Source organism: Phaethon aethereus (genome assembly GCF_964289735.1).
Source record: "Phaethon aethereus genome assembly, chromosome: 23".
Classification (NCBI taxonomy): Eukaryota; Metazoa; Chordata; class Aves; order Phaethontiformes; family Phaethontidae; genus Phaethon; species Phaethon aethereus.
Genome location: NC_138599.1, coordinates 4,067,388 through 4,092,971, shown reverse-complemented (window position 1 = coordinate 4,092,971; position 25,584 = coordinate 4,067,388). Strand labels below are relative to the sequence as shown.

General features: G+C 45.1%; 1 protein-coding gene across 6 annotated transcripts in view; it reads right to left on the bottom strand.

Annotated features, from left to right (window-relative positions):
- GRAMD1B (GRAM domain containing 1B) overlaps window positions 1-25,584 on the bottom strand; it is a gene marked incomplete at its 3' end in the record, with an annotated part of 98,544 nt that overhangs the window by 59,353 nt on the left and 13,607 nt on the right. For 4 of the 6 annotated variants that reach the window (XM_082009987.1, XM_082009989.1, XM_082009988.1 and 1 more), the window contains exon 2: window positions 24,728-24,805. In XM_082009987.1, the coding sequence (XP_081866113.1) occupies window positions 24,728-24,805 (78 nt within the window). The remainder of the gene's footprint in view (window positions 1-24,727; window positions 24,806-25,584) is intronic. The other 2 variants (XM_082009991.1, XM_082009992.1) reach the window with 2 other exon arrangements.

The following is a 25,584-nucleotide window of genomic DNA, read 5'->3' as shown; positions in this document are numbered from 1 at the left end:
GAGGCTGTTATTTCTATGATTACTTCCTTCTTCATCACAGAGAAAAAGGATTAAGAAAAAGAAACAGGCCTGCACATTGCTCTTGTCATCCACTTTCAATTTCAATCCAAATTACAAAGTCACATCCCACTATTAACTATGGAACCACTCTCATCTGATAAAGTTCTGATTAAATCAATTTCATCACAATAATGCAAAGGCTATTTATTCCAACTAAGTAGTTTTGACATACTAGAGATTTAAAATAGTTTTTATATACTCAAGATTTTATAATCTTTGCTGGCCAAGTTTATATTAGGTATGTATATAATAGCATCCACGTATATTACATACATATATACTTACCTACCCATATAAAATACAAACTCGACCAACAAAAATATTTACATGCAAACATTTTAGTTATACACACATAGCTTTGTTGATTGGCTTTCACCCACACATTTTCTTTCACTGCCCACTTGCCCAAACATGGAGAGTTTTCCCCCCAAAACATCCAGGAATAATCAAAGCATTAACAAGCACTTTGGTACCTTCCAGGAAGCTGTTAGTTCCCGCGACTCCCCGCTCTAATACGTTATTATAGAAACACGCCAGGTGCACCCCCAAAAGCAGCTCTTTAAAGGACAAGCTGAGCAGGAGCCATTGCATGCACATAGGATTCAAAACATTTTCTCCACCTTTCTTCAGAAAAAACCGCACATGCTTATTTTCTCTGTATACAAATAGATACCGAGTCCAGACGCTCAGGTGTGCGGGTGTTACGTGTGTGCATACACAGACGCGAATTCATGCACAACCATAGCAAAAGCTGGGAAGAGAAGGAGAAGGGGAGGCGGCAGCAGGGACGAAGATGCAGCCAGACCAGAGGGAGGCTCACGGCATCGCAGTCCTGATGCAGAGATGCCCGGACAGGAAGGGCCCGTCGCTGCATCTATTCCCGATGACTTCCCCGGCGGCTCCCTCCCAGCCGCAGTCTGGCGCTGCCCCTGGCAGCCCGCACAGATGTCCCCTCGGCGGTGCTGCAGTGGCCCAAGCTTTGCAGCACAGGCATCGGCCAACTTAGCGGAAGGCATCTCTTTCCTCCGCCGGCCCCGCCGCCTCCAGCGCCGCGCTCGCCGCTACGGCGCGCAGCAGGACGGGGAAGGAGGAATATTTCGGGAAGGGGGGCGATCGCGTCGCCCCCTTGCCCCAGCGCTCTGCTTACCAGGCGAGCTTGAACCCTTTCATTAGTACAGTCACGATAATCCGATGCCCGTGTCCTTGTCTGCCCACTGACAGCTCCAGAGGTCCCAGGACATATTGGAGGAGACCCGGCCGGCGAGCGTCCCCCGGGGAGCGCCGAGCCCCATGCACAGAGCCCCCCGCGCCGGGCCACGGCTGCCTCCCGCCCTCGGCGCCCCCCCAGACCCCCGCCGACAGGCACAGGGCTCCCCGCACTAGCTCCGCCAGGGGCTGAGCCGCCCCGCGCTCTGCTGAGCATGTGCAGCACGGGCAGGACAGCGCGGCGCGCAGCATGCCATGGCATCCGTGCCTGCCTGCCTGCCGCGCCGCCCCGCGGGGCAGCGCTGCCGGGGGTGGCCCAGCCCCCGCCCACCGCCGTGCTCGGGGCGACAGCTCCCTGCGTCGAGGAGCCAGGAAACGGGGAAGGCGCCTTCCTCTCATCCCGCGTCCCCCGCCAAGTTAGGGCAGGCACAGCCGGCACCCCGGGGCTCACTCCAGGCCTTTGCCGGGGGCTGCATCAACCCACCAGCCCAGAGGCAGCACCCGAGTGACAGCCGCGACAGAAGGCAAAGGGAGCACCTAATACTCAGAAAGGCAGGAGTTGAGTGCCTGCTAGTAGCTTATCCCGTGACAGCCCGGGCCAGCATTTGCACAAACGGAAGAGAGTTGTTTCTAACGTTACTTATATTAGAATCAAGACCTCCTCCCTCACACCGTATCATAAAGATGTTCTGCATCACAGCACTGAGAGGGCTGGGCCAGGGCCTGACAGGACTAGGGAAGAAGGGCCAGTTATTGCATCACCCCCCTCCTTTCTTGCCATACACTACACTGTTCCTGGGAATTCTTCTATCTATCTTGCAGGATCTAAACACACCCTACTGCTCCCACAGCACAGGGAACATAACAGTATATTTCAAATAACTTACAGATTCTTAATAGAGGATCATCTATCTAAGCTTAAGCTTGGGACTGCCCAAGGGTGAATGCACACATTCACACTGCATGGAGAGCGCTGCAGGAATTCATTCAGCAATGTCAGTGGTGGTAGAGGAAAGCCAGGAGCGAGGTATGTAGAAACAAAAAGGTTCTACTATCTGTAAGGTGGTTTTTTTCTATACTATTTGTCATTTTTTCATGCAAAGCTGAGGTTCACACATTTCACACACACCCCCTACCCCACGGACTGCAGCTGATGTCTCAGAGTAAAATGATACAAAAATCTTGACCTGTAAAATCACCCCTGACCCAGCAGGGGGTGGTGGGGGGACCAGTTCAACATCTCTGTTGTAGTTCACAAAGCTTTCTGTGAAATTTGTCTTTATTACTTGAGGAAACATTGACACTGTTGATGCCCACATCACAAACATGTGCTTCTCCACTTTCATAGTTGGCTTAATAAAGGTAGCAGCTCTTTTTACAGGTTCTCCCAGATCCTGAACAGAGAGACAGAAGCAAAATTTCCAGTTCTGAATTCAGCAGGAAGTCACGGGTGGAGGGCCTTGGTCATTCTAGAGCAGGTGAAAGGAAACAGGATCATGGCAGTGTGGCTGAAATTTCACAAACTGTGCAAGTAACACCAAAATGTCTATCCAGAGAGTTGAGTCATAGAGGGAAAAACAGCTTCCCAAACACTTGTGACATGCTGCACTCTTTGTGGTGCTGTTAAATACAGTCGTGCTTGTGTGCCTGCTGCAGGAGGAAGCAACTAGTGTGAAACTGCATCCTGTGTAAAACTTTCTGCCACTGCATTTGTGAAGTAAAGTAATGGATAGTACTCTGCAGGAGAGCCCCATGCTAAACAGAGAGATCTGCAACACCTGCTTTGAGAATTGTTGCCTACACAAACTTTTCAACATGCCTTTTAGTTTATTTCTAGGCAAAAAGCATCAACTTTGCCATAAAGCTGGGCACATGCATTTCCAGATGACGAACAGTATGGGAGAAACATTCAAATATCACCCCACATAATCCCAGATTCAGCCCTCATTAGGTCCCACCTGTATTGGATGCCTGGTTTGGACTCAGCTTTTCACCATGAGATGCTTTGCATCTGTGGCCTGCAGGTTGTCAAGGAGGGAAGCAAATCACAATGCTGTAAAATGGGTCAGGAGACCTGCAAGCTTGGCAAATCTGGGACAGACTAATGCTGCAGAGTCACATGTTTAGAAATCAAAGCTCAGGCAAGAAAGGTATTAAGAGATAAGCAGTCATGTACTTTTTTTTAAACAACATGAGGGTTTGGAAATTATCAAAGGAGATAGACCACTTAGAAGAAGAAAGTGTCTGTTTAAGCATCCGGCTGGCAGGCACAGCCACCTCTGCCACAGTTCAGCTGGGATCCGCTCTCCAAAATCCTTGCAGCAGGGGCCTTGGTGAAATGACTGTGGGTCACCCACCATCTTCAGTGACCCCACTGCTATTTACAGTCTCAATTCCACATTCACTTGACTGGTCCATCTGTGTCAGCTAATGCTGCATAGGCAAGCCCTTTCCTCCATCATCTGCACATAACTAGTGCAGGGAAAAAAATATTAAATTTTAAATAAGGTAACAAAAGGGCATATGTCGATATCAAGAGAAATAGGCTACACACAGCCACCTTGTCCACCTCCGCAGCGCTAAGAATACTTAGAAGTCACATGCAAGTTGAATTCCAGATAAATTATCTACCTACTCCATCCCAAGCATCCATCCTACAAAACAGGAATATGGGAAAACTGAAAAAAGCACAGTCAGAACTGAGGCCTGAGAGATCCCAATCCATTTCTGGCTCTGCTACAGATCTCTGTTTCGAAAATGGGTAAGCCCTATAACCCATGTCTTCTCACTTGCCTGTGTAACTACATGTGGTAAGGAGACATTCATTGCATTGTTGTAATAAGCATCAATGATAGAGTGGTTTGGGTTGTATAAATGTCAATATAAGTTACAAATTATCTTCAACGATCATGTTTTGCATGCAAAAGAGCTTTCCCCAAGCCACTGTTATTTTGGTAAAAATTCTTTTATTTTTCCATTCAAATAGCAAAAAAACAGCAAAAATAGTAATAAAAGCATAAATGTTGCTTTTCCTTATAGTTTGTTTTCATGTTTCATGAAAAGAAGCATGATAGGTGAAAACAGCGAGAGATTTGAGAGCAGGTGTCTTTTTGGCCAACATTAGCAATCACAAAATCCTGAAAACACTGCAACAATATTGTCTCCTTTACATCTCGCCTACCATGGCCTCTCCCCTCACCTAACCAAAATCTCCAAATTCAACAGCACTTGTTTGAAACATATGGAGGCGCCCTTCCCTTCCAAGAAAGTCAATAGTCTCAGGAGCACAAATGCTTACCCATAGCACCAGGATCATCACTTAAGAGTGCCTACAACTTCTGTAACCCACATCTCATCAGCCACAGTCCTTCCTCCCTCACCCACATACCTGTCTCTATACAAAATGCTGCAGTTGTGGCCCTCATGGCCCTCTGTTGACTGCCACCTCTGTGCCAATATCAAAACGGCATCTTCTACCTCTTCCTAAACACCATGCTGCTTCTCTATACCTGCTCCTAACTTCCTTCTCCTCTCCTTTCCTTCCTTGATAGCCTTCCTCCATCAGCTATTTCGTAACACTTTTGTTGACTGCCTTCACGTCTTGCAGTGTTGTGTTGCATTCTGTTCTCAGCTCCCTTTCATATCGCAGTTGTCAGATCACCTTTTCTCCCTCCAACCTGGTATTTTTTCATTATTTCTTCACATGCCAGTCTCCTTTCTTCTTTATACTCATTTGTATTTGACTTATTTACAGAGCCATATTTATATTTTCACCAACCACCACCCTTCATAGAGGATGTTAGATCAGATGTTCCTAACCTTCCCTTCTAGACAAAAAAAAAATCTAAGTATTTGCTTATTGCAATAGAATTTTGATTGTTTGGGAAACAGATCTCCTTTTTTAACTGCAAAATATTAGGTATATCATTTGCTAAACATAAACAAATAACAGTAAGACACATTCACATGGTGTCTGTTGTCCCACCTCATCACTTGTTCCTCCGCCCCCAGGCAAAATTCTCATAAACTTGAATAGGGATTAAATAATTTGGCCTATTGCCAGTAAGATTTTGAGTACTTCGGGTCCAGAGCAAGAATAGCATGAATACAGCCTCCCTTGTGGCTTCTGGTTGCTTCCACCACCAGTCAGGATGAGGAAGTCAAACAGCACACACACACACGCTAAAAACAGCAACAAAGTAAAAACCATGCAGAACTTTCTCAAACTGAAGAAAATACTTGGAGATTTTGAGTAGCAGAAAAAAGGAGTTCAAAAAAAAGACCGGATGTTTTCCTGACCTGTAACTATAAACTGTCAAGGCCACATGAATTACAAAAAAGTTAGGGCTGTAATACACAGACCCAAGCAGAGCTTTTTTTTTTTTTTACCTCCTACTTGGATGAAAATAGTACTAAATGGTACTTAGTCCAGATGGGACAGTGCTTTACATGCCCTCTGCACTGGCAAGAACTTCTGTACAAAGTGACAGACAGTAATGAACTAGGGCTTGGTGTTCTCTTGCATTCTAGTCAGATGGCAAGAAACAGGCAATTTGTACACAGCATTTTGTCACCTCCCTTGTTGGAGCCTGGATAAAAGCTGGAAGCATGGAGGCAACTACAGAAATTTAAGTCATATGACAGTATTTAGTACTTTTATTCACATATCAGCTATTCTGCATTACTGTATTGTCCTTTTCCCCTTACGCATAGTTCTCCAAGTAATCCCAGCCTGAGCAAGTGCTAGCTAATAAAAAGCCAAGGAAATAATCTCTAAGCAAAAGCTCTGCAGTAGTGTAAATAGGCATCTTTTCTGGCTTCACTCATCATTCCCATTACAGCTCATAAGGGGAACACATTTCCATCACGATGGAACAATTAAATCAGGTGCTGAAATATCTCCCTACTCCCCATCCCAAAAGTTCTGAGGACTTTCCATGTATGTACTTGCGATACAGAGAACAAGAACCTTTCAGTGTCAAGGCAATGAAGGGCAGCTCACTGATTTATGTTCCTCATTTCCACTGGTTGATTACCTGGAAAGTGATTCATGCTTTCCCATGAAGCATTCTAGCTCCATGTTGGCCTGATTTTTTTTTTTCTCCCCCTCTCTAACAGGTTAACTACTTTTCCCCTTGGCACTCAGCAAGGAGCAGGGACAAAACAATCTGGGTTCCTACTTTTATCAGGGCACCCTGTGAGTGACACAGCACCATGTCTCGATCCGAAAGCAAGGTGCCCCACAGCATACAGGGGCAGTTTTCTCATTCCACCCACACTTCTGAGAAGCTTCAAGATGAGGATGAATGATTGATTGCCCTGGGATTAAAACTACAGGCTACAAAATAGAAAAGCTGCACCCCTCTCTATTTTTAATGCACTAAATACAGGACCATTCTTCAGCACGTCAGGAAGTGCCAGTTCTTGAGACACCCTGAAAGGTGCCCCAGCAGAAAAGGAAGCGACACTGTAATACAATGGAGAGCAGCCGTGGGAGTGACATCCTGCTATTACATCCCATGGAACCTTTTGTCATCATCTCAGACCGAGGCGGGGGTGAGGGGGGAAATCTCTTAAACCTTATCACAAGTTCTTTGCTAGCCCAGGGCCCAGGCCAACCCCAGCAGAAATTAAACAAAATTAATAGCATCCCTTGGAGGATGGATAACTGACCCAAACTCAGACCATGGAAGGGCATTTGAGTTTCAGCAAAGAATAGGGGACTACACATCAGCATTCGCCATGGTGCAAGTCCAAAATAATATTACATTCCAAGCAATATTTACATCACAGCTAATTTCCAAGTTGTGTCTGTTTTAGAAGGTTCAAACTAGATTCAATTTTTCACTCAAGATACATTTTTCAGAAAAGATAGTTAGGTCTTCAGTACATTCACACTAAGATGGTGCTTTTTTTAAAAATTTCCTTTAATTAAAACCAAGAAACCTTAAGAAATGGGTTCAGACAAAAAGAATTTTAAAATGACTTTGTTGTTCTTGTCTTTGAAAATGTCTGCTTTTCAAGACAAAAGCGAGAGTCCCCCAAAATGCCACAACAGCTAATTGAAATGGAGTGTCATTTTCAACTGGCTCCAATGCCACTGGCCCTTCAGCTTTCTCAGTGGTAATTTTTTTCAAGCACTACATCTGTAAGTGGGTTTGCAGTGACAAGCAGTTGAAGCTAGAGCAAACCTGATAGCGAGGATGATTTCACCTTTATAAAGCAACATTTATCCAGAAGTACTTCATACAAGTTATTGACAGACACTAAAAACTCAAAACCTGCACTGACATGCAACCCAGTCCCGGGGCAAAACAGGGCAGCTGTTCACTAGTGTCATCCAAGCTTCTGGGAAACAGAATTGGAAAGTAAATAGTATTTAGCAGAAACAGATGTGAGAAGGGAAAACAAACTCAACTTGAATTCTAGAGACATAATACTAAGCCCTACAATCTGTTAACAGCATCTCAGGTGTGGTGGTTTTTTTAACCATGGACTTCTAACCCCAGGTAGAACAGTTACCTCCTGGAACACAACACACCGTATCACCATGCTAGAGAATCCAGTTCAGTGCAAGCTCAAAAGCAGGAGTTTTATAACTACTAATGTCTTTCCCCACTCTTTCCAAGCCATGGTTCTTTTCAACCACGCTTAATTTCACACCCTGCTGAGATAAGAGCACAAGATACATTTTGCAGACACATTCTCTGCACTTTAAACTTTGTTCTGATGCCAAAGGAAGTCACACCAGTGGCAGGCTCACGCTAGAAAACAGTTTTCTATCAAGACATCATCAGTGGTCCCTGCCATGAGGCACAACCATTCAGTGGTGAGATAGTCTTTGTGCTTCCCAAGTCTCAGCAAACCATGCTGAAGCCACGCATTTCTACCTCACAAGCCCATCTCGATCTATCCAGTTCCATTCCCACAAATTTCCAGCCTGTCAACTCACAGGAAAGCAGAACCTGCAGCCCAGTGAAAGCAAGCAGCACAGGCTTCAGAGAAGCCTCACAGAAAAGGGTGGATGCATCTATAAGCTCGAATTACTTTCTCACTCAGCACTCCCCCGAGATCCTTTCCAAAAAAAAAAAAAAAAAAAAAAATCAGGCTGCCAAAAGGCATTTCTGCTCACGCAGCCGTCCCCGGGAGCAGGAAACCTGCCCCTAAAGCACCCTCTAGCGTCACTTTCTCAGAGCAGCAAAGCAGGCTTCTGCCAGCAGCCCGGCTCCCTCCTTGGCTTCACGGACAAACTGCCACTGGCAGTAACACAGACTCCCCCTATTTCTCTCCCACACACTCCCGGCCTTCGCCTTAGAGCATCAACGTGTCAAGATTTACTTAAATCTTCCAGGAAAAGGAACATATAGAGACCGTAGCAACAATGTAACTTCCTCCCAAAACCCGAAGCCCATCTCTAATACCGCTCCCAGCATGAGGGAAAAGGGTCAGGAGAAAGTAAGAAGATTGAGACAAAGTAAAAAGTTGCCAAGCGAAACCACTTACGCACAGTGAGGCCGGCAGCATTTCCATCCTACCTTTGCTGTCGCCATATCAGACGTCTCCATGTTTTCTGCTTGGCCTATCAGTAAAGAGCAGCATTGAAGGAGAAGGGAGGGGAGAGAAAGGGAAAGTCAAAAGAGAATGAAGACGAGAAGACAAAAAACTTGACAGGAGAATGAGAACAATAGGAAAGTCACTGAAGAGCTAGTCCCAAGTTTTCCCTCCTGCCCCCAGAGATGGGCAGAAAAAGCATCTCAAGCAGATGGTCCCAGTTTAGATACTTGACTGGAGTCTAGCACAAGACCTGGGCCATGGCCTCCCCCACCCCCCAACTCCTCCTCCTCCTCGCCACCACCCAAAGGTCTAGCAGGATGCTGAGGAACAGAGAGGACTCTCCTCCCAGCTTCCTTTTGAAGTCTGAGCTTCTGCAGGGAGCAGGCAATCAACCATCTTCCAGATGTGCTGCTCTTTCTCCATCTCGTTCTCTGGGAAGGGAGAGTGACACAACCAACCCCCAGGTAGGTACTTTAGGAATCAGGAGAAAGGAGGAAAGCAAGTGGGTTCTGGGCAGTGCACAGGTAAAGGAGGAGCAATCAGACACGAGAAGGATGGAAGTAGGGAAGGAAGAGGCAGCTGCTGAAAGGAAAGAGTGAAAAGAGTCAGCCAGACAGGTAGAGAAGCAATGGTGCAAAATAAGCATACCAGAGACAGACCATTTAAAGAGAGAGTTACACGTGCAGAGAAAAACGCAAGGTGGAGGCTAGTCATCTGCGCCCTGCTGAGAACACTCACCTCAGAATACCACTCAGAAATGATTGGGCCTAAACTAGGAACTCTTTGGTACACACTCTCAGCTCAGACTGAAAATACCAAATCATCTAGGGTAAAATTTGTCCCAGCATCGAGAGGCATCCGTAGCTGCCGCGGCCCTGCCTGGCCGAGGCCAGCCCTGATTGGCTGAGCAGAATGACTTCATGCCGCCCCATTCATCACCCAGCGTCCCCCGCCCCGGTCCTGCAGGCTCCTCCTGGCCTACTTCACGACCGTAAATCCGTCTGGAGCACGTTAGCTAGCCAGCCCAGGAACCGTTGTACGCAACTCCTCAGAGTGCTCTGGCACTGGCAAACCAGACAGACATGAGCAATCCTGGCTGGGAGGGAGGTAGAAAAAACACTGCAGAGCTTAGTCAAATTAAGAGCCTCCGGGGGCTTGAAACACCACTGCTTGAAAGTGCTTATTCATACAACACTGCAGCATGCTGTGCACAGGCACACAGCAGGCACCACAGTATAGTACAAAGACATGGGGCACTGGCAAATAATTCACAAACACACTGAACAGTTTACACACATTGAAGGGCAGCTATGTCACCTCTGCAAAACCATACCACTACTATTCCCTTCTGCACAGGTATACACACACATCCCCTCCCCCCAGAGCAGACCTGCTGGGTTTTATTATATTAAGTATTTTTCAGTCCCACCATTAGTATGCATTGGAATATATGTAACAGATATCACTATCATGCAGATGTGCATGCCATAAACAGTAAGGAGGGCCCAGCAGTCCACAGACAGACAACACTTAGCACCCAAACCGCCTCTGAAAAGGTCCATTGGTATACAACATACACAGATCATTCCCACCAAGTCCTGTCTTGACATACAGAAACATGTACTTCTGATACATGTTTCTGTTATGACGCATTCATGCAGTCACCCATGTCTACAGACCAAGGCTGGCACACTTGACCTTTTTACTCAGCATATTCAAATACACCAACCTCATGCTTATCAAGGACATACAGCCCCATCTTACGAACACACATATTTTTCAGTCTCCATCCAAAGCGCTGCTGTGCATCTAATGTAGCTTCAACATCCCAATCCAATGCCACACAGGAAAAATACCACCTCACCACCTTAGTTACACTCCCTACGATAAGGATTGTCACCCCTGTTGCACACTAGATGGATTTCCAAATGCCTCCTATGCTGTAACATTGATGACAGTAGTCTGAAAAGTAACCGTAAGATACCCAGTGCAGAGAAACACGAACAGCAAATGTACACGCTGTGGACTAGATGACCTTTACAGGTCCCTTCCAACCCAAACTCTTCAGGGGGATGGGCATACACAACAGCCTCATGAAGGACCTTCAGCAAATCCTAAGCTAGAGAACCAGTAAAGCCTGACTTTGCAATTCAGAAAATGTTGCATTTCCATGTTGCAGTCTCTCCACAGCAGAAGCTATCTGTAGTTCCAGCAGGGTGCAATAACTCGTCAACTTAAGAGCAAACAGGAAACATCTCCTGAGGAAGTCCATTTTTCAGAAGGGAACAACCCACTATGACACACTTTAGGTCTGGGTAAGAATTTGAAGCCCTATAAATAGCTGCAGCAATGCTAGCTCAGGGTTTGAGCTTTTAATTGCCTCCAAAAAGATATCTTCCAAATTAAAAAACAGTGCTTGTAATAAGCACTACCTGCAAATGTCACTGCCCCTTAACATAGTCACCACTCGCTGCCATTAGGGCATCCTCTGTATAGATACATCATTGCGGCTTTACTACTGCCCATCGTTACAGTTCTAGCTTCACACTAACCAGACCAGACTCACCTCTGAAAGATTCATGGTAACTGAAAAAATTACTTATTCAAGTACACACTCAATGGAAACAAGGGGCTTAAAAGGCTCAAATTAGTCCACAAGAAGAGGCGCATGACTCGCAGGCACAGAATGCAAAACATTACCTGGGAGGCACCACCGCAGCTACAGTTTAGTTCTCCCATATAGCAAGAAAGGAAGGTCTGTAGGATTTGGGGGAACAGTAAAAAGCCACACACCCTGTACCCCTCTAAAACATGCACGCAAAACAAAACGTGTTAGTAACAGAATAGCAGGAGAGAAAACTAGAAGCAAATCAGGAAGCTTTATGGGGGAGAGAGAGAACTGCTACAAAGAATGCCAGAATGTAAGGAAGAGAGAGTTTTAACTGTTATGCACCTTATTGTACAGGTGTACAGATCCCCAGGAAAATGTGCCAGATAAGCTGCTGAATCCTTCCCGCAGTCAGCGTTCTGCAGCTCTACAGCCTCTGCTGTCAGAGAAAATCATATGCAATCACAGCATCTGCAAGCTAGGGCACACCTCCATTTCCCGGGGGAGGTGGGGGGGGTGGAATCTCAGAAGGGACTCCCTGTCTGCTGCAGCAGCTGGGAAGTCACGTGAGACTCCGTTTCCAGAGAGAAAATATGCATTTCACACTCCTGGCATCATGGGAGCTGTAGTCACACTGTATACAGAACAGAAAGTATCCGTAAGCCCTTTCTTTCTAAGCTATGTGAATGGAGTGTTTGTCATGGCATGCAAGTTAGAACTTGGGGCCTTGGAAGGGATGGAAAGGTAGAACATCATTACAGCAGAAGAGTAGTACTTTCAGCTGTCTTGGAAGAAGAGAATGGAGAGAAGCTCCCCTCACATCAAAAGGTAACGAAAAATAATTCCCTACAGAGACTTTGGAGGAAGAAGAATACTATTGTGTAAGGAGGAAGAGGGTCAGTATCAGGAGGGTGGAGAAACTGGGATGATTCAGATTGCTACTGCTTCTTTCTTAAGCAATATTATAACAAAAGAGGGCTGCTGCTTTCAGAGTCTTTTGGCTCTTTTTCCCCTCATTGTCTTCCACATTTGAACTCTTAACCCTCCATTTGCTTGAGACGGTGCAATAACCTCTCCCACCCCAGAAGAGACTCATCCACTCTGAAAAGGGCAGGCTAACAACAGACAACTTCATGACTCATGGCATGCTTCATGGAGAAATGGCTCCTTGATTTGAATTCCTTATGAAACGAAAAGCCATCTTCTAGTTTTTACCCTCCCTTGCAAAGAACTTGCAGCCACCAGTGAAAAGGCAGTAAGAATTCATTGGGGAAAAAAAAATATGGTCTGATCATCACCCTTTTCATTTAGGTCAAGATATTCTCAAATAACTCATGGCACAAAGTCACATCACACCATAGCCCAAAACCTTAACAGCACATGATTTTTCACTCAGGACAACGCTGAACACATCTGGGGTCTCAAAATCAGAGTACTTTAAAGTGCCTACCAGCCAAGACACTTTGGATCCTTTGCAACTTAAAAGTCTTTCAAGTACATGGAGCTAAATCTTTACATGGAGCCCAACAACCTTCAGTCTTTGGGCTGGCACTACCTACGGGACAATCCCTAGCACCCCAGAGAAACAAACCCTTCTGTACTCATCTGGACCTGTGGTGTGTCCAATACAATATCCTATCCTGGGCAAAAAGATAACCTCGTATGTTTCAGATAAAGGGATGAAAACCTTGTAGCAAGAACATACACCACAGTATTTTGGCTTTCAGAATGATAACCCTAGAGGAATGATTGCAAATTCCTGAGAGTAAGAGAAAGGTCCTAGATCCTTCACTTCTGAAACCCAAGACAGAAGAAAGCAGCTAAAGCAGGGCCTCAAGACTCAGGTCTTAAACATAAGCTTCCAGTCTGCAGACAGAGAGGCATTTCAAATCAGCAGTGAAAGCCTCCCACAGCCAAAGTCACTCACTACCTCATGCACATTCAAGGGGTCTTCCAGTAGCAGTGGCATCAGCAACAGGGTAGAACAAAGGATGGCAGGCTGCAAATACAAATACAATACAGAGGATGCTCATTTTCCCCTACCACAAAGCTACACTTCATTGGGGAACCCAGAATAAAGATTCCTAGTTTGTGGGGACTGAGGCATGGCAGGGTGCTACACAAAGCAACAGCCTGCTCAAGCACACATAAAGAAGTCTGAGCACTTACATGTCTGAGCTTGAAGCAAAGATTCTTTTCCCAACTAGAGAAACAATGAAATCTTACAATGCTGGAAACTTCATTAGACCCATATCCCTCAAGCAAGCCCATATTATATATGGCCTGCCATTTCAACAAGAGGAAGGGGTTAGGGAGAGAGAGCACATAAAAGACCATACTACAACTGAAGATTTGGAAGAGGGTACTTAAGAGGGAAGGGAAAACAAGCAGCAGAGAAGGCTTAAGGAAAAGCATTAGGTCAAACTTGCAGGAGAACAGGGGAAAAAAAGGAAGCAGAGAGGCTCAAGGACAGGCCTTGGCTAGTACCATTGCAATGCCTGAGCTTGTTACAACGCACAGTGCAGCGGGGAGACGCATGCTGCCATCTTATCACCGAAATGCACAACAAATACGCTGCAAAGGCCAAGAAATGGATGGAAAGAAGAACATGGAAAGAGAAGGAAAAGAAGAAATGCAGAAGCTAGTGAGCACTCACACAGTTACAGTCATCTGCAGAAATGGGGAAGCTTGTCCAAGTGCCAATGTGCTCCCCAGCAGTCTGAGGAAGCGTCACTTCAGCAGCAAGGGGGCAACACACTTGAATCGGAAGAGGATAGAATCCCAGCTTGTTTACACACAGACGGTAGTTTTGGGGAAAAAGCAGCACAGAGCGGTGACCTCAGAATCCACCATGGAAAGATGTAATGCCACCACTGAGGCAGTTCTAGGACGACTTTTATTGATATTATTGTAGTGACTGCAGTTTAGCCCCAGAGGGAAAAAGCAGTGGCTAGGCTGATGAGAAGGCAGAGCTTTGGAGAGATCTCCAAAGAGCTTGATCTGCGCAAGAGGCACTGGTCTCTTTTGTCTGCTCTCAGATTTCTTCCACCACAGGCAATTCAATTTTAAAGGCACAGCTGCCTTTAAGTCTCTGCCAGAGATGCTGCTGCTATGGGATAACATGCAAAAAACCCAAGAGAATTGAGAATTCTCTACTGAAACAAAAATAATTTGAGGTTAATAATAACCAGAAGGAAATTCTCAAGGCCACAATTACTACCACTTCTCTTGAATTAGACTCTCTGTTACCAGGCAGAAGCTAACAGAGCTTTTCCCAAGTCTCCTGAAACAGAGGGGAGAACAACTGGTTTGAGCATCAACATCACTACCAGTTTTCTTTTTGGTGAAAAGCATGGGTGTTTAGCTCAGAAGGAAGCCAGAGTACGGCTTGCAGAGGTAGAGTCCGTAAATAAACAGATGTTCCAAGCCCAGCTGACCTATTGCAAGGAACTTCCTCTGCTCTTTGCCTTTTCCGTCAGGACTCTCTGATGCACTGGTAAAGGGAGCAGCCTGAGCAGCTGTACATATTCTGTTTTATGTTTGAGGTGTCCCATGTCATGTACCCCGGCTTCTCCCACCAACAAACACCGATCAACACTTCTCCCCAGGAGCACACAGATGAAGTCCTCTTACTGTGTCCAATGCTCTGCTAAAGGGAGTTGGAATCTCAGGGTGCAGAGAAGGTATATAAAGAGAGACAGACTAAATAGTTACAGGGATCTCTTTGTAAGGTAACATTTAACTGCCTGCACACTGTGTTTCCAAACAGCATCTTATCTATTACGATCATGGAATGCAGCAAGAATTAAGTATGTAGTTACCCCATGAGCCCCATTCCGTGTTGTTTCTGCTTCTTTATTTTGTACTACAACTCATTTTGAATGCTTGGTATTTCCCCATTTAGACAGCCAACTATAAAGATGCACATATTTTCTAAGGTAACCATTACAAATATTTGCATACACCAAAGGTACATAGCACTAAAAACATGGAGGAGATCATGATAAAGTGTTTATGGGCTGACCATAAAGTTAGGAAAAAGCTGGTTTATTCAGGGACTCACACTGAAAGCAATCTGTACAACAGAGAGCAGCTGTCTTGTAAGAGTAGGAAGATGTTTCACTAAGCAAATCCAAAAGAACTTGAATTCCCAGTTGAGATGAGTGCCCGTAGATTCTGGGAGAATTTTTCTGTCCCTACAGAAAAGTAAGAAGAAACATCCCACGCTGAGCAGCTAGGTTTCAGAAACAGCTGATGACTGCACTATAAACAAGGGCCCGTAAAGGTCTCCATAAGGACAGAAGTACATGCATTTAAGCTGAAAAAAACACCCACAACCCAAAACCCTGCTATTCCCAGATCCCCTTCCACCACTCATATAACCTCAGGGGAAGCTGAGGCAGCAGTATCGTGGGTCAACAGCACTTTCTCTTCCAGTCTGAAGCTTAGGCAGAATGATCAGCTCCCTCTGTACATCCAGCTTCCCTAAGCAATCAGCTAGGAAACCCAAGCTGTGAACAGCGATGTCAGCTCTGATTTAGACATATACTAGATACAGTCCCAGATTCTCAAAAAATGTGGTGGAAGAACTAAAAAAAACGCTGTAAAAATAAACCTTCAGTTTCTGCCCTTCAACATATGCCAGTCCTGTCTGTCAGTTTATTGGCTCAACAAGCAGGTTTTAACTTGCTTATCCCTGCAATACTTCTCCCCACACCTAGTCACCTGAGCATTGATCATCTTTTCTATTTGAAAATAGAAATTGCCCATTGCATGTCAGACAAGTCACTATGAATTAGGATATTCTGCTCCTTCTCATCTCCAGGATTATTAGGTAAAGCTTGAAAGCTTCGAGCTCTTATTAACAACCAAGGCAGATTAAAGCTGTAGCAGCTCGAGTGGCTACTACCCTGATATACCCTTCTTGCACCACTGCTTGGAATTACAAACCCCTGTACTAGGGATGGCAAAAGAGATGCTATGTGGTCCTTGCAGACACCACCAGCAGCAGCTCAATCTGCGAACGTGAATAGTCAATAGTAGCACAAGCTGAGACACTGTACGGTCCCCTCTTCAGCTGGGACGTCTGTTTGGCATCACATTTTAGTCTTTTCTTATTGATTAAGTGGGTACATAGGCCTCATTTCCACCTCTCAGACAGTATTCTGAAGAGGGAAATGCCCCTTCCAAACTGGCTTTTTGGCTCCAAAGGCCATGGAGAAGTTAAAGGACAAGTTCTGTTATCTACATTCTCCCATACTGTTCGTCTTCTCTATCAACTGACTGTTGGCTTAGATTTACAGAGAGAGTTCTGTGCAGCTCTGATCACCTTCTGCTTCCACTTCAATAGCATACCAGGTCCCAGACTATGACTGAGGATCCTAGGCATTGCTGTATGCAAATCTTTACCGAAAGATTTTAGTAGCACATGACAAACTAGATTTGCAGCTATTCTATCTGGGGGGCAGAAAGCAGAAGAGACCTGGTTCGGGCTTGACAAAGTAACACAGAACTCCAGAATTATATTTTGAGATGTACTTTTTGGCATTTGCCCAGCTGTTTCCCCAAACATTCCCTACCCTTCACAAGGAAAAGAGATCAGAGAAAGGAGACCTGAAGAACTGTACACCATCCCACCCCGTTTTATTTTAACACCACCTTTGTTTTACTGCACTGTATTAACCAGTCACACCGCATAAGATGGAAGCAAGGAACAACATACTTCCAGAGCTTTTCTTTGCAGCGGGAGCACCAGGCACATCCACGACATGACTCACAGGTACATCTTGGTTTCTGATGACATCTCAGTTAAAATGTTCCCAGCATGAAGAAAGGTGGGTTTCTCTGACAGGGAGACAAAGAGGTATTGCCTACACAGTGCTGTTTTTGAGCAAACCCTGCACTGATTTCCAGCATTAATTCATTTCTACAAATGTTATCAAGAAGGGGACAGATCACTGGTACCATTAAAATTCCCAGGCCCTTCAAGTTTGGGCACATGCAATAGAAATGGAAGGAGAGTTATAGCCCCTACGTGTGTCCCAGCCCACACCCCAGCTTAAAAAAAGGCATCACCATCAAAAGATATGTGTTCTACACCTTGGGAAACTCTGGCCTAGAGATTTAAAGTAAAAGTCTGCAATACAGGTTCTATAGTAGTCACTCCCAGCATCACTGCATAAACCCAGCCACATGCTAACAGAATTAAGCATCTGGCTCCTTAGAAAAACCCTCACTTCTCCGCACCTTTGAAGCCTCCTAGCTCTGCCTGTGAGAGGCTGAAATCAGTCAAATTCTCCGAGACTCTCTGATGGCGAATTTTATAGCAGAACTGACGTTTCAGTGCTGCAACAGAAGCCCACGAGGGCCTTGTCTCTCCTCCTTGATATTGCCCTTTATTTGGTCAACAATTGGACCATTTTCAGACAATCTCAAGGGGCCCTAAAACAGGCTTAATGCCAACACTTTCGCTCTCCGAACGCCCTCCTAAATTAGTCTTCTGAACAACCAGTCTCACTCTCAACAGCCAGTTGGCATCTCACAGCAATGACTACTTGAAAAGAAGTCCTGGGTAGAACATGCAAGCAGGTAAACAATGCTGAAAGTGCAATACATTCTGCACCACAGCCACTGCTTGACTGCAGCACTCACTGGTAGAGATGAGTTAGCAAAACCTGGGTACTTCTAAGCAGGTTAGTTATAGCAGGAAACCCTGTGCAAGGAGCACAGGGAAATATCTTCGATTAGCTCACACGTACCAGCATGCTCTTCAGCATCCAGTTGGTAGCCTCACTCCCTCAGATCTGCTGTTATAGCAGCACAGGGAGGGCTCCGAGGCACAGTGAATGCTTTGTTGCAAGGTGAAACCATGCAAACTGCTCAGCAGCTGACAGCACACTACACAAAAAAGCCTGCTGACAAGGGTGAAGAAGGCTTACATATGGAACTGCACACCTTGGAAAAGGGGTGGTTAATTATAACGCATCCCAGCCTCCTACCCCCTTCTCTGCCGCTTTTCCACATGCTTCAAGATAGCTGCCATAATATTCTGAGAATCACAGTGCTCCCAGAGAACACAGAGTTGATGGGGTGACCGTTACTTAAGGTCTGCAAGTAAAGTGCAGTTACACAACTAAACTTCTGCTCTTAGGAACAGGAAGGAAGGGTAAGGAATCTGCCCAGTGTCTCAGATAAGGAAAAAGGACATTAAAATGCCTCGTCACCTCCTCCTCATGTTCCCGAGCATCACGAGCTAGTGACACAGCCATGAGAGGTCTGTCAAACCTCCTCTGCATTCAATGATATGCAAGGCACACCGGGGTTTATCTACTCTTAACTAACACTAGTCCAATAGAGAGAAAACTGATCAGGAAATGGAGAAGCAAGATCCAAATCCTGGATTGTCCTGCTGTTACATCTGGTGTGGGATCGTGCCTTTTCTCATGAAGTTACATTACCGATCTGTATGGAGGTTCGCACACTACAAGCTCTGCCTCGGTGCTGAACGTTTTTAAGAAGGGAAATAGGCAGGTATCATTTTGCCATGACAGCCTGGAACAGAGGGCCAAGTTTTAAGAATTATTTCTTTTTACCAATGGTGGGGATTCACACCATCTATTTTACTTACTGTCTGCACAAAAACTAACCGTGATATCAATGCACCTGTCTCACAAGTGGCAATCAGCTAATGCCCAGAGGTGCGATATTTTACTACATTACTATAGATAGCATAAAATTACCCTGTTCTCAAGTTTGTGCTGAACTCCGCAAAGCTCCAGGTTCTCACGTGCTGAGCAGCAACCACCATCGAGTACAGGAAAAGGCATAAGGAAGCCAACTAATCTTGCAAGGTCTCCTCCTTGTCTCTGGCCCCAGTAAGACAGGGGAAAGGTACCTGTCCTTCCATATCCCTCACAGTCATGGAGCAGGGGACAACAGGAACTATCGCCCTTGCTTCAAACCAAAGTACTCTCAGTTCAGTCTCCTTAAGATAAAAGGAGAACAAGAATGCAAGAGATTGCAAGTGTAGCAAAATGTTGATGAATCAAATCCAATACTGACAAAAAGAGCAGCCTTACCTCCACTGACAGAAGAACATAGGCATAGTCTGTAATTAACAACAGCCCATCTTCAAAAGAGAAAACAATGTTGGCATACAAGGAACAGACAGCAGGCGATATTTCCATTCACAGTAGCTCTGCTGACAGTAGCAAATCTGGTAATCCAAGTGGAAGAGAGCTGCTGATCTTCTACAGCAGAGAATCAATGCTGAGGCTCAGGAAGCAGCAGCCAAGAGAAGGTGAGAGAGAGGAAAAGGATACTAGGTCCAAATCTAAATATTAACCATCTTTCCTATGTTACAAAGGAGACTTGTGCCATTCTGGCTAAACTTTCTGGAGCTAGATCCAAATCCAAACTCACCCTAAAGTTACTGCAAGAGCACCAGAGTTCTGGTCTGGGACCGTCTGAGAGCTCATTAGCCTCCAAGTCTTCACCACAACCAGGTCTTCCACGCCACTTCTGAAAACCTCCTTAAAGATGACGCATCAGGTATCCATCTGCGATGGATAAAAGCTACTCAGGGATTTGACTAGTATTAAAGGCCATTCCTACCAAGGACTCTAAATTCAGGCATCAGCTAGCATGTTTGGTAAGAGCAGCGAACTAGTCTGCCCAAATTTTACACTCATACTAGAAAGCGGCAGCTGGCTTCTACTCAATCACCACCTTTAAAACAGCATCCACTCCCTTGCAATAAGCTTGTCTCCTTCATAAAGCAGGAGGCCTGCACCATGCTGCTTGGCTTGGCATAGCTCAGGTGACAGAGTTACTGCACTCTGTTCTTTGCAGAATCATCACATCCAGACACACAAACAAGAGTCCCTGGGCGCTGTTAGCCCCTACCCTCCCCTTTCAAGAACAGGTCCAGCACACATGGCCACATTTTGCTCTCAGTTCTCACCTATCTTCAGCTGCCCCAAGCAATAGAAAAAACCTTCCACTCTCCCTGAAGCTGCAGAGGTAGCCGTCTTTGCTGTGCCTCCACTTGCAGGCAAACAGGGGCACAGTATGTTAGTGCCAACTTCTTTGTGTCAAGGGGAAAGGGACACAGGCTAGGAAGATGCAGCATAAGCAAGCCCTGGGTACATAAATAAAATACGAAATTTATCCTGACCACTTACGCATACCCCAAGGATGTCATTTTGGCACCGTTTCAAGTATGTATGATCTCTTTTCCAATTTTTATAAAACTTCCCAGGAATTCAAGCAGACAACAGAATTTCATAAACTTGTCTATGTCTTAAGCTGTTCCCTAATCTCCTTGCAAGCTCCCTTTTGTGAATTTTCATCCATTATTTGAGAAACCCTTATTACCTTACACAAAGGAAAAACAAGCCCTGTAGCTCTAGAACTAGCAGAATAGGGTACTACACAGATTATGGGGCTAATTAAACTGTAGCCAAGACGTAGGACATATCAAACTGAGATACATTAAAACTGCTCTTCCCCACTTCCTCCATTTTGATATGATCTCGAACATAAATAATTCCAATTTACATTTAGTTTTCGTATGATCTCTTGTAAACTACCGCTCACTTCTTTCCCCTCCAGTTCCCCATAGCCTATTGCTTTCCATCATTGTACTTTCAATGCTCTCCTCCTTAGGCTGAGTACGAGTCTCAGGACTGATTTTTGCTCTGGTTCAGTAGCTTAACTTTTGCTCTTAATTGAAACATGCTCTGCATCCTAAACCTAATGGGTGCCTCAGTGTCATGACAAAGAACAAGTCAAGCAGAAGCAGGCTCATGAACTTGGACTTCATCGAGATGAAAGCTCAAGGCAATTCATACATAACCTTGTCTCATTACACTGATTGTGGAGTCCGTTATATGTGCATAGCTCACCCAAGTCTCTGGCCGTCTCCATCCCAACCTTATCCACCCTTTGAATTACTTGAAGTCAAGCTGCTATTGCAAGCTTAATTATTTGGACACTCAGCAACTCAGCTCTGCCTATCTTTGTACTTATACAGTTGTGTTTCAGCATCTGAGCAACTCAGACTTAATTCACCACCTCTATTTTCCTGTGAGGTAAAAAGGAATTCTCCTTATCTCATAAATAGCGACATGCAATGACTCACCCAAACTCACCCAGGCAATCTGAGAGCAAGGAGCTGAGCCCTAAGTTTATATAAACTCTGACTCTTTCTAGCCTGTCCCACTGAATTCTCCCTTCTGTGGCTCTAAAACACCTGTAAAGCACATAGCTACCGCAAGACAAAGTAAAATCTGTATAGGCTCCCTCTCAGCATAAACCAGGCATGATAACCACATGACAACTGACATGACTTTACGGAAGGAAGGCTTTTTCCTCAGAAGATACACACAGCTGGCAGATCTGCTTCACTGCTGTGCTGCAGGATGCCTTTTCAGGGTATGAGTTCTGGACCATGGCTGTACTTCACAATGCACAAGCCACAGCAGCGCTCACACCTCAAAAAAAGAATTGCTAGAGACCACCAAATGCATCTGCCAGCAGCAGAACAAAATTCTCAGTCTTCTCTGAAAAGATATGAGGGTTGGAGCACCGTCCTTGGCAATCCATCACCGAGAAGTTAACTCCACCAAGCAGCACCCCCTGGTACCGTCTTTTGCAGTAAGAGCAGGCATACAGTTAAGATCTTGGCTATGCCTAGTCCAGATTTCAGCCACCCTCAGCTATTTATTCCTCTCCATTTTTTTTATCACAGCAGCAACTTAGCAACTCAGCATCCCTTTACTTTTGACTGGGGTAGCTTCTTTCAGCACTTTCCCAGATGTACTGAGGTTGGTGCAGATCCTCACTTGCTCTCTGCTCTGGTCCTTCAAGTGCAGGACAGGCTCCTCCTGCCTGTGATATCAGAGGCAGCATGTCAAGAGAAGGTGCACCTTTCAGTACACACCACATGGTTTCTTGCTCGCTCCTCTTCTGCCCTACTCTGCTTAATTTTGTCGCAACTTACAGTGCTGCTGAAAGCCTGGGTCGTTGGGGGCTTTGTTTTTTTCTTGTTGTTGTTTTGGGGGGTTTTAAAGAGCAGCTGTACAATAGTCAATCGATCAAGTGAACACAACTGCCTCTAGGTCTTTGTAACACAAGCAGAGAGCTCCAAACCTGGGGGTGGAGGACCTTTTGTTAGTCTTCAAAAATGCCATAAGAGCAGCAAGACAGACTCTCCTCATCCAATTTTTAAGAGTCTGGCAGATTCAAGATGCCTCAGAAACAACCTTCAACTTTGCTAACAGGAATAGTACATAGCAAGCTCTCAAAGGTTTTCGTTCACCTTCTCACTAATTCATGGCCAGCTTCACACCTTACATGAAACTCAAAATGCACTGGGGTTACTTTTTTTTGTAAAGTTTCATGAGCTTGAGGCACCGGTATCCAAAGGAAGGCTATTCCAGCAAAGCCTGATGCAATTACATCGGGGTTTTTTCCCCTTCCTTTTCCAAAGCGGCAAAGGCAATTTAATAGCACTTGTATGGATCATTTTAGGATCAGCATCCTCCATGAAAACAGAAGTTACTCATCATTAAATCTGGGCAGCAGCAATGTTGCAGGTCCCCAGTAAGAGAGGTCAGCAGGCTCTACATCACCCTGGCTCTGCATAAATAGGTCTGAGATCCGATTGTGCTGCACCTAAAACACACCCCTTCCAGCCAGGAAGATAGTCTGAGCACTAGTCTAAAGGCTCCAGTTTAGCCTATATCTGAAACAGGCAGCACTTCCAAATGATTCCCTTCTTGCCATGCCCAGAAATCCCTTGAGTATTAATGAAGCCTAACCCTGTTTAACCTATGAAATCCCAGATCAAATGGTATAACAGCATGCATTACACAGAGGAAGTCTAGGTATGACTCAAGTACCCATCTGCTTTGTTGTCAGATTCTTTATTTCCTGGTTGCAAACACTGCTCCCCACTAGTCAATTATGCCAGGCTCCACAGCACCAGAGAGACTGATAATTGAGTGAAACATATGGAGGAGAAGTTTAACTACAACTACCAAGTGTTAATTCTGAGCCAGTCTCTGTTGGGATATTAATTAGCTCTTCAGGGTCAGGACATTCTCTCAAGTGAGTCAATTCCTCAAATGCCTACTCAGTTCTTACTCAACGGTCTTTGACACCATAGTGGAGAGTCTGAGTTCAGTAAGCATTTGCCCTACTACACAGTTAGCAAGAAAGACCTCTGACCTCAGAGACCGCTTATGTGGAATAACCAACAGACCTGAAACAATGCTCTTCTCAAGGGCCATACCCAGATACAAGCATGCAGAGTGGAAGACGCCACATTCAGATGCTTCTCGTAATCCAGTTCGCAGCAGCGCAAAGGAAGCGGTTCCCAAATCTCAGCGTGGGCCCTCCTGTGAGCTCACTATAACCCACAGTCACAAGATCAGTGAGGTAAAAAAAAACATAATTCCACTATACTTTGCAGTAACAAAATAATGGGAATTTCAGAAACCAAAGTCCAGATGTAACACTGGATCCAAGGATGTTAGTAGGGAAACAGGCCTGCAGGAGCTGGCATGGGTTAGAAAGGTGGTAGTAGCTCAGGGCTAATAGTTCACGCACAACAGAAGCAAATGAAGCAGATTCAGGCTCAAAAGAAGAACTGTAAAATACAGAAATATCTTAATCATATGGCTCTGAGCAAAGCAACAGTAATAAAGCATGCACAAAAATAAGCATTAATTTTTTCAGCAGCTTTTGTGCCAATGCTGCAGTTTGAAGCAGTCATTAATCAAACCAAAGTATAAGAAACTTAAGTTTCTTCTGGAACTTCATAGCAGTTCTCACTCAGCTGCTACATGTGAGCTCTAGGTACCTCAGGACTATGACAGCACATCAGAAGTGAAATACAACAGCCAAGTGCGACATTGTCTTTCTGAGAACAACAGCCACATACAAAATCTCACATGCTTATTTTTAAGCATCGGAGCTACTAATGATCAATACGAAGCAAGTCTGAAGAAGCTATCTACACCAGCTACGGTTTCAGGGGATGAGTCTGAAAAGAAAACATGGGCTACTTCAGGAGTTAGATCCATTTGTCCTACAAGTTCTACTTCAAAGTAGACGAAAAATGCATCTTTTTAGACATTGATAAGACCAATGCAAATCACACTTCTTGTTCAACAACTCTGAGAAGTACAGGGAAAATAAAAAAGGATGTCAGCCAGCCCAGCCCATTTAATTTCACTGAGTGAAACCGCTGAATGGTTCCAGGCACTCCCCCAATTCAGCCATGGACAGACTTACCTGTCGTCACGCATATAAGGGCTCAAGAACCGGGATGAGTCATCATCGTGGCTGCTTTGCTGGCTGCTCTGCTGACTGCTGCAATGTAAAACAGGAAAACGGCAGCAGTTAGACAGATTTGTGTAAGTCCCTATGAAACACCCTGGTTTAAGGCCAGAACAAGAAAATGCAAGGTTCATACTTTATGTTTGGGGGTGCAGAGAGAATACAACAGAAGATAGTAAGTTCATATCTGATTTACAGCAGGCATGACTGGTTTGAAGCCTCTTAACCTTGCTTAGCGACAATTTCCTAAGAACTTTGCAAATACTGAAGTGACATTATACATTGCCTATACGCAGTTTCATCATGTCATCCCAGAACAGTTTCATGCAGCTTAACATTTAAAAGCTTTGCATATTAATATCCCTGCAATATTTATCTACCCCCCTTTTCTAGGCATCAGGACAAAACAGCAGTTAAAACGAACTCTTACTAAGGACGAAGTGGCCAACACTAAATTTCTGGTGGAGAATTTCATGCTGAGCCCACAAGATGTCACTCTCCCCCTGTAAGCGGGTGTTTTGGGGGCGATCCCCCCCCCGGCCCCCCCGGTGTACACTGTATGGAGTTCGATTTATTCTCTTCTACCAGCCTCGACCTGCTGCAGGGACTTATCAGGGTTCCCGCTTCTCATTTCTATAGCTTCATTTCTTTGTAAGAGCTTTCCTTCTGAGCAGTAGATAGCTTGGATTGTGCCTTCAGGTAACAGACTGCAACACAAAGTGTAGATGTTCCTGAGCTAGCTTTAATCTACTTCACCTCAGTACCACTGGCTATGGAGTCATGGCAACATGGCTTTAGCACAAACCGCACAG